The 9,892-nt window shown below is 50.9% G+C and overlaps 1 protein-coding gene across 1 annotated transcript in view; it reads left to right on the top strand.

Moving 5' to 3' along the window:
* Positions 1 to 9,892, top strand: part of LOC135829517 (uncharacterized) — a 66,418-nt gene that overhangs the window by 28,689 nt on the left and 27,837 nt on the right. The window contains exon 9 of the mRNA XM_065341918.1: positions 66 to 126. Within this exon, the coding sequence (XP_065197990.1) occupies positions 66 to 126 (61 nt within the window). The remainder of the gene's footprint in view (positions 1 to 65; positions 127 to 9,892) is intronic.

Below are 9,892 nucleotides of genomic sequence, written 5' to 3'. Positions count from 1 at the left end.
TTCTGCACAGAGACATGGATACTTTTCAAATTATGTTTTCTGTTCTTTCCTGTTGAACGTATCAGGCCATGCTGATCATCACGCTGCTGATGGAAGCTGTGGAATTTTTCTATCCACTTCACCACTGTAAGTTCTACTCATGCATTACTCAACAATGAAGTATAGAACAGTTGAATAAGTCCTTGGTAACATTCAGTGAAATGTACTGCACCATTTCCAACATAATGAGTCAGGACGACCCAGTGAGTGAGTTCTCAGACCATGATTGTGCAATGACAGGTATATGTATCATGGTCAAGTCCTGACTTGAAAAGAATTGCTTCAACTGTGCTGTACACCACATCGAGTTTGGAACACAATGTGTGGAAAACAGGGCAACGTTGATGCAGAAAATGGGTTTTCACCTTTGCCCATATACAGTAAAACCTGTGACTACCGACCACCCCTTGGTGCCAGCAAAAGCGGTCTTTAGTAGCAGGTGGTCTTTAGTTTGCACCGGGCGACCATATATGGATCCTATTTTATGATATGTATATCAAAATGCAGCTAATACAATTCCCCAAGACTTGCGGATTCCATTCTTATTTCAGGTCAAACAACACTTGGATAGAAAGACGGAGAGAGACAGAGAGAGACAGAAAGAGAGAAGATTATTTTTTTGCGGACATCAAATTCAGCTCCTACTTCTGAAGCCAGGAGTCAAACGTTCTCTGTGGAAGTTTCGTTTTGCGCTGGGCTTCAAATTTGTTCATGCGATCAATCGTACCGACTGTCCTTGTTGCGACTTCTCGATTGCTTGAACGCGATCCTTCAGCATCAGGACCTTGCGGTGCTGCTTTGTTTCTGGATTCCTTGATGCTATTGTCGATTCGTCTGTATGACTAGGGTGACAGAGCCGCTCAGTCTTCCTTTCTCCTCCGAGTAGTATAACATCGATCACAGAGCGCTTTCGATGCGCGTTTCCTATCATGTTTATTCTTGACATCGCTTGAAATTCTGACAGGTGTAGTGCAGTCCACACCGACTTCACGGTCAAAATGACCTGCGTTCATTTCTTCAGCTGTGGTGTCGAAAGATTCCTTTCAGGACAACGGAAAATCATCAAAATTTCAAGAAGGTGCTTCGAGCAGCATTTGATTTCCTACATCGCGGTCTCTAGTTACGGGTCAAAAATCGTCTTTGGGACAAGAAAAGGCGGTCGTTGGTCGAGTTCAGCAGGTAGTCGCTAGTCACAGTGAATTTTGAATGTGAGACAATCCGTGCCTGGCGAAGTGGTCGGTAGTACCAGGCTGGTTGCTAGTCACGGTGGTCTTTAGTTACAGTGTTACAGAAGACACTTGCACATGAATTCACAATTATTGTATTTGCTCGTTCGAATTTATTTGTATTTTGTTTCTCTCACCTTCCACTATTCCCGAGTTGATCACGTACGTGCGTGCTCCACTCTGCTGCAGTTAGAGGCAGCTACTCTACATGCAGTCGAGTCGATTCTATTGTGTATCTGCATGTCTCCTTGATAATATCTGTCCAGCTCTAAATAATTAGAATTAAATTCCTTCTCTCTTCTCTCTCGCTTCTTCTCTTCGATTTATTTATTTTCGCTTCTCTCAGTTATTTTTGTTTTGTTTGTACTTTGTACGCTATCGCTCTATCTGCATGACGCGATGCAGTTTATGGATGTCGTCACTCCTTGGGGCGCCGTGCCTGCACCTTTGGCTTTGGGGCGCAGTGCACCGGTACCGGATGCGCAGTGACCTCTACGATGTACGTCAGAGCTAGGCATGTTTTTGGCTGCATGTTTCCTTTTGCGCTGGCAGCTTTTCTGTTTGAGGCTACATGTACGCGTGTCGCGCTTTGCCTTTCAGAACTCTTTGAGTTTCAGTTTTTATTCCACTTTGTAAAGAACAAGAAATGGTTCGAAGGAAATCTTGTCTACCATGGCCACAGGGCCGCAACATGGTCCTTCGAGCCGGATGAGCAGTTCTAAAGAAATATACAGCCTTCAGATTACAGAAACTCAGCAATGATGCTGCGAAATCGTAGAGGTAAGGGCGAAACGGATATGGCCGATGTCGCCGAGCAGGCTGCTGAGCTGGAGTTGCAAGCATCCCCTGCCTCACTCGCCTCATCGATGAGATCGTCCTCCTCCGTGAAACGGCAAAAAGCGGAGGCCAATTTGGAGATGGCACGACGTTTGATGGCAATTGAGGAGGCGGATGCGCAAGAACGACTGGACAGGCAGAGGCATTTGCTTGAATTGGAGTTGGAGGCGCGCCATGCCCAAATCGAAAACACCTCGTCCTCTCGTTCGCGACGATCGTCTCGTCCTGCATCCAGTGCGCCGACTCAGCATTTGAGGCCGTTGTTGGCATCGTCGACTACCCGATCAGCAGCGTCGTTGATCAGCTCTGGCCAGGAGAATAAAGTAGAAGTAAGCTCATCTCAGCCACGATTAGAAACAGTGTGTAAACTTCCGGGAAAGTCCGCCTTGACCGCTACTAGGCATTGGGTAGAGACCCAGAAACCCGGCACTGCACACGCCACACTTGCGCCAGTTGCGGCAGGGACAACAGCAACAAAGCCAGCTCAGGAGAGTCCTGAGGCTGGAGGCCTGCACCCAGCGCAAGCAGCAAACGGCATGCAGAAGTTTCTGATCCGACAGACGGTTGGTCGTGACTTGCCGCCATTCTCTGGCGACTCGGAGGAGTGGCCCATATTCGCCTCTACCTACCAGAGGACGTCAGACGAGTGTGGGTTTTCGCCATCGGAGAATGTAATTCGTCTGCAACGTTGCCTAAAAGGCCCAGCCAAGTCTGCCGTCGGAGCGATGCTCAGCGTGCCGGAGAACCTGCCGACGGTACTCCAGGTCCTGGAAAGCCGGTTTGGTCGACCGGATGCTGTGATTGCTGCCATGATCGGGAAAGCCAAGGCCATTGGACAGTTCAAGCCAGGAGACTTTGATAGTCTTATCAACCTGTCCACTGCTGTGACGACTCTAGTTACTACCATGGAGCACCTTCGAAGTGAAGGTCACATGTATAACCCTCAGCTACGTCAAGAGCTTGTTGGTAGGTTGCCAACATCCCTGCGACTGCAGTGGGGAGAAGTACTTGTGCGTCAGGGTAGCCATGACATCAGCTTGCGAGTGTTTTCTTTGTGGCTGGCGGACAAGGCTGAAGCAGCTGTGCGCGTCGTGGATCTGCCGAGTACCCGAACCGACAAGACGCAGCGGGTGTACAGTCACCAGGAAGTTTCGACAGTACACAGCACAGCAGCAGCGACGGCACCAGCAAGTGCAACCAGTAAAACTCAGTCAGCCTGCCTTTGCTGCAAACAAGTGCGGCATGCCCTCAGTAAGTGTTCAACATTCACGAAGCTTGTCCAGAAAGCCCGTTTTGAGCTGGTAAAACGTCATCGTCTTTGCTTTTCTTGCCTGGCCAGTGGACACGCTACCAGGGAGTGTGGCAGCAGGAAGCAGTGCAGTGAGCCTGACTGCAAGTACCACCATCATGTGCTCCTGCACAAGGGCAAGGCCGCAGAGAAGCCAGTCGACACTTGTGGGCACACTGGTATTCCTGGTACAACCCGAGTGTTGCTGAGAGTGTTGCCAGTGACGGTTAGTGGCCCAAAGGGCTGTGTGGAGACACTTGCTCTGCTGGACGAAGCCTCAACTGTCACGCTAATGGACAAGGCCTTAGCGGATGACATAGGTGCTGTTGGACAGTCGGATCCCCTGCATATGGCGTGGACGAATTCGACGACGCACACGGACAACTCGTCATGCAGAGTCTCTGTAGTGGTCAATGGCAGCGATGGCACCCAGCATCAAATGGATGATGTGAGAACAGCCAAGGACCTCAAGTTGCATTCGCAGTCAATAGATGGCAGAGGGCTGGTGAGTCGATGGCCTCATTTAGATGACTCCAGAGTGGCGTCGTACCCAGCAGTACAACCGAGGATGCTCATTGGGCAAGACAATGGACACCTCACAGTGGCACGTGAAGTCGTCGAAGGCCCGCCAAATGCACCTATGCTGACGAGAACCCTTCTTGGTTGGGTAGTGCACGGTCGCATTGGAGCCCGGACTCACCAAGATCAACTCGAACCGGAGGCGATCTACTACATCTGGCAGCCTGAGTCGGATTTGCACCAACTAGTGAAAGAGTCATTCACCATTGAGAACTTTGGCGTTGTTCCGTCTGCTTCTGCTGGCAAGCCAAAGGCCATGATCCGTGCTGAAAGTATCCTGACACCACGGTTCGCGTTGGTGACCGGTATGAGACAGGCCTCCTCTGGAAGTCAGATCAGCCCAAGCTTCCGTCCAGCCAAGACATGGCTTTCAACCGTCTAATGGGCATAGAAAGAAAGATGGCTAAGTCTCCAGAATTCACAGCAGAGTATGCCCAGAAGATCGATGAGTACGTTCAGAAAGGCTACGCTCGTAAGCTAACACCAGCAGAGGCTGCCGAGCAAACCGCACATACTTGGTACTTACCACATTTCGCTGTGTTCAATCCGAACAAGCCCGGGAAGCTGCGTTTCGTATTCAACGCGGCCGCCAAAACTAGAGGGATGTCGCTAAATGACGCACTGTTCCCAGGCCCAGATTTGCTGAACCAGCTCGTGGGTGTCCTGATGAAGTTCCGCCAACGTGCTATTGCCTTTGCGGCTGACATCAAAGAGATGTTTCATCAAGTTCGGATACGCCTAGAAGACCAGCCAGCTCAGCGCTTCCTGTGGCGACAACCTGGTGAGACTGGCCCGCCTGACACGTACGTCATGGAAGTCATGATCTTTGGCGCAGTGTCATCGCCATGCTCTGCGCAGTTCACGATGCGGCGCAATGCTGCGGAGCATCGCGAGGAATTCGCTGCTGTAGCCGCAGCATGCGAGGAGAACTACTACATGGACGACTACCTGGACAGCGTCGACACTACCGACCAGGCGGTACAGCGTGTAGCCGATACAATTGAGATCCAGCAGCGAGGCGGGTTTACGATCCGCAACTGGATTAGCAACTGTAGCGAAGTGATGATGAGTGTGCCAGCTGATATGAGAGCAGCTGGAGTCGTTGACCTCAGCTCACAACTGCCTGTGGAGCGCATGCTGGGTCTTCGGTGGGACCCGAACAGTGAAGAGTTCCTGTTTCAACTCAACGTGACACGCCGAGAGCAGCTGTCTGCCGCGCATCCCACCAAGCGATCCCTACTCAGCATCGTCATGTCAGTTTTCGACCCGCTAGGCTTCCTGTCTGCGTTTGTCATTGCCGCACGGATACTCCTCCAGGACATCTGGTTGAGCGGCATCGGTTGGGATGATGAGATTCCACCCGAGCTGCTATCGCGCTGGCAGATCTGGTGTGGACAGCTGCTGGAGATCAGCAAGTTCAGAATCTCACGTGCGTACTCCTGTTTCACGTCGTCCGCTACTGACTTGTCTCTACATGTGTTCTGCGATGCCAGCAGTAAAGCGTTTGCGGCAGTGGCGTACCTGAGAGTGGAGCACGCAGATGACGTCGAGTGCAGCTTGGTTGCCGCCAAGACTAGAGTAGCCCCGCTGAAACCAACATCCATTCCACGTCTGGAGCTCCAAGCTGCAGTGCTTGGCTGTCGACTCGCCCAGATGTTAGCTCAAGAGCATGGGCTTAAGTGGCACAGCACCTGTTTCTGGTCAGACTCCAGAACCGTTCTCCAATGGATCAAGTCAGATGCGCGACAGTTCAAGCCGTTTGTCGCTCACCGAGTAGCTGAGATCTGCGACGCCAGTGAGGCCAGCAGTTGGCACTGGGTACCAACACTGCTGAATGTTGCAGATGATGCATCTCGTGGTATCTCCATGCACGAGCTGAGCTGCGGCCGATGGAAGTCTGGTCCGGAATTTCTAATGCAGTCACGGGAAGCGTGGCCAGCTGCACCCGCAACGTCGGATGAGTGCATCGACACGACCGAAGTGAAGAAGGAGTTTGTTGCGGCGACAACATCCCCGCCAAGGCCCAAGCAAATTGCCGAAGCGCTGCCTGACGTCAACCGATTCTCGTCATGGAAACGTCTCATCTGCACAACCGCGTATGTTGCCAGGTTCATCGCAAACACACGGGCCAGAGTTCGCGGCCAAACTGTCGGATCAACCGCAGCCATCTCAGCCAAGGAATGGGATGCGGCCGAGCAGCTCTGGATGAAATCTGTGCAGTCAGAGTGTTTTGCCGAAGAAGTGGCATTGTTGAGCGATGGCCAGCCTGTCAGCATCAGCAGTCGTCTACGACAGCTAGCACCAGCCATTGACGAGGACGGGATCCTGCGGTTTCAGGGTCGCCTCACACATGCGACGGAAATGGCGTACAGTGCGAAACATCCGGCTATCCTGTGTCCCAAGCATAGGTACACACAGCTCCTAGTCCATGAATACCATCTGCGTTCTGGCCATCATGGACACGAGAGGACATTGAATGAGCTTCGCCAGCAGTACTGGGTGACGACAGGTCGAGCAGCTGTGAAGCGAGCATGGTCTGAGTGTCAATACTGCAAGAACCAACGAGCCAATCCCAAGCCACCTGTAATGGGAAATCTACCTGTCCAGCGCTTGACCCCGTTTCTGCGACCATTCACGTTCACCGGGCTGGACTATTTCGGGCCGTTGCACATCAAGATCGGGAGGCGCCGCGAACTACGCTACGGTGCGTTGTTCACATGTCTGAGTACCCGCGCTGTACATTTTGAAGTGGCTGACTCTCTAAACACTGATAGTGCCATCATGGCAATCAGGCGAATGTGCGCCCGGCGAGGTTGCCCCCAAGAAATCCACTCGGATAATGGAACCAATTTCCGAGGAGCTGACAGGGAGCTGAAGGCGGCATTGGAAGATTTCCGCCAAGACCGACTAGCTGCTGAGTGTTCCAGTAAGGGCATCTCATGGCACTTCAACCCGCCACTTGCTCCCCCCATGGGCGGAAGCTGGGAGCGCCTCGTCAGAGCAGTGAAGATCGCTATGAAATCCATCATGAAGGAGCGTGTCGTGACAGAAGAAGTACTAGCCACAGTCTTCGCTGAAGCCGAGCAACTCGTGAATAGTCGGCCGCTGACTCACGTCTCAGTAGATCCTGATGATGACGAGTCCCTCACACCCAACCACTTCCTCATTGGGTCCAGTAGTGCAACTAGTCGGCCAGGCGTGTTTGTAGATGCTGATTTGTGCCTGAGGAAGCACTGGCGGATTGCACAGAAGATCACCGACGAATTCTGGAAGAGGTGCATCTTGGAATACCGGCCAGAACTCACCAGGCGGAGGAAGTGGCAGGACGGCACACCGTCACTGGCTGTAGGTGATGTCGTGGTGGTCGTCGACAGCAACCAGCCACGAGGGCAGTGGCCTCGGGGCCGACTAGAGGCTGTACACCCGGGCAGTGATGGTGTTGTGCGGGTGGCAGATGTCCGCACCAAGTCTGGACTGTACCGGCGCCCAGTCGTTAAGCTTGCCAAGCTGGACGTGCTGCGCTAACTTTGTTTGTGACTTGTAACAGGTCATCGGTTCCCTGTTACCAGGGGGGAGAATGTTACAGACACTTGCACATGAATTCACAATTATTGTATTTGCTCGTTCGAATTTATTTGTATTTTGTTTCTCTCACCTTTCACTATTCCCGAGTCGATCACGTACGTGCGTGCTCCACTCTGCTGCAGTTAGAGGCAGCTACTCTACATGCAGTCGAGTCGATTCTATTGTGTATCTGCATGTCTCCTTGATAATATCTGTCCAGCTCAAATAATTAGAATTAAATTCCTTCTCTCTTCTCTCTCGCTTCTTCTCTTCGATTTATTTATTTTCGCTTCTCTCAGTTATTTTTGTTTTGTTTGTACTTTGTACGCTCTATCTGCATGACGCGATGCAGTTTATGGATGTCGTCACTCCTTGGGGCGCCGTGCCTGCACCTTTGGCTTTGGGGCCCAGTGCACCGGATGCGCAGTGACCTCTACGATGTACGTCAGAGCTAGGCATGTTTTTGGCTGCATGTTTCCTTTTGCTCTGGTAGCTTTTCTGTTTGAGGCTACATGTACGCGTGTCGCGCTTTGCCTTTCAGAACTCTTTGAGTTTCAGTTTTTATTCCACTTTGTAAAGAACAAGAAATGGTTCGAAGGAAATCTTGTCTACCATGGCCACAGGGCCGCAACATACAGGTTTTACTGTATTACATATACTGTAATTGGTTGATCTGAATTTTCCTCTCCATCCGTAAAGAAGCGGCATCTGACGTCTGTCATGTGGTCTTTTCATGTGGTCTTTTCATGTGGTCTTTCATGTTGTCTTTTCATGTTGTCTTTTCATGTTGTCTTTTCATGTGGTATTTTCATGTGGTATATTCATGTGGTCTTTTCATGTGGCGGTGTCATCCCTAGAAACCAGAAAGGTCTTATTGAGCTGTGTAGTTCCCAGATCCTTTTAAAGGGGAAGTCCGGTGAAAAATTTAAATTTCAGGGTCGGTAGAGTTTCGGGCGCTAAGTCGAATGGTGTTGGTCCCACGTGTCTCCGACAAAGCGTTCTCGAGATTTTTCCGTTTGAAAAACTTAGTTTCGGGGGCTGCGCCATGACGTCATGCGGCCGCGCCACACCCTCCGCAACGTCATAGCGTGCAGCTAGGTCAAAAGGAGTGCGTGAGAGCAATAGTGTCAGTAGTATTTCAAATGATTTGGCGACCGAGAGTAGGTGGTGCAAGTGACCCCGAAGACGTAAATCCTTGTGACAGTGTCAGTGAGGATGCAGCCATGGCTGACCTTCATGAGCTCGGCCTGGGGCTGAGAACATCGGTATTCAGCTGAAGAAATGGCCGCTCGGGCCGGTCAAGAGTGAGCGCTACTGAGTTTCCGACTGATGAAGAAGCAGCAGCAGACGAGGCTGATATAATTATCAGATCGCTGTAGAGCAGAGTCGCAAAAATGGAGAAGAGCGATGCGAGTGCTCTAAGTGTTGTTCCATACCGATTAGACTCGCTTAGACTCCAGTAGACTGCCACATGGTGATGTTTTGGTGCGAACAAATTAATACCGTATTATCTCTAATATAAGCAAGGTCCTTTATTTTTTCAATGTACCTCCGCCCCGTGCTATTAATGCCAATAATGGAGACGTTCCTTTATTGGAGACTGTTCCATTATTATATCAACGTCATTTCAGAGGCATGTTGCCATGCCAAATTCATGTATGACGCACCCATTTCAGGGTTTTTTCGCCGGTACAGATAATGAATTTACACAGTGTGCTTATAATGGAGACTGAGCACTTTATTTTTTGAATGCCGCCCCAAGGTGTTCTATTATTGGAGACGTGCTATTATTGGAGACTGTGCTTATATTAGAGATAATACGGTACTTGGCATATTTCGGACTACTCAATTGGAGAACAGTGCAGGCTCCTTGACCCACTGGCACGACTCTTCGCTCGCAACGCTACGGGATCTGAAAGTTCTAGGTCCGGGAGCTGTTCGCTGTTTTGTCACTTGTCACGGTTGTGCACTCATCGCTGTAGCATCGCACAACCACCGGCACCGGCAAGGAGAAACGCACGTTCTCTGACTACATACGACTGATACGAGTGTAGTAGTAGTAGTACATGACAAGTCCGTGTGTTGACTAGTTTTCTGAGTCTTGTGACTCGAGTTTTGTAGTTACCCCAGCACGGCGTAGTTCCGTGTGTGCTCTACAGCTAGCATGCACGCAGCGCATTGCTAGAGCCGTAGAGGCCATGCCATTGCATGCCGCGCCGACGGAAAAAGTCCAACTCGGAAACGGCTAAAATACGGTATAACCTCGAGGTTTACCGAGCTGAAAATCACAGGGTACGTAGTGTTTGTAACACTGAATCGAATGGTCTTGGTCCGAAGAAGCTGCGACAAACGGTTCCCA

The sequence above is a fragment of the Sycon ciliatum genome, chromosome 13, assembly GCF_964019385.1.
Source record: "Sycon ciliatum chromosome 13, ocSycCili1.1, whole genome shotgun sequence".
Classification (NCBI taxonomy): Eukaryota; Metazoa; Porifera; class Calcarea; order Leucosolenida; family Sycettidae; genus Sycon; species Sycon ciliatum.
The sequence above is the reverse complement of the archived record's forward strand: the minus strand, read 5'-3'. Positions and strand labels throughout refer to the sequence as shown.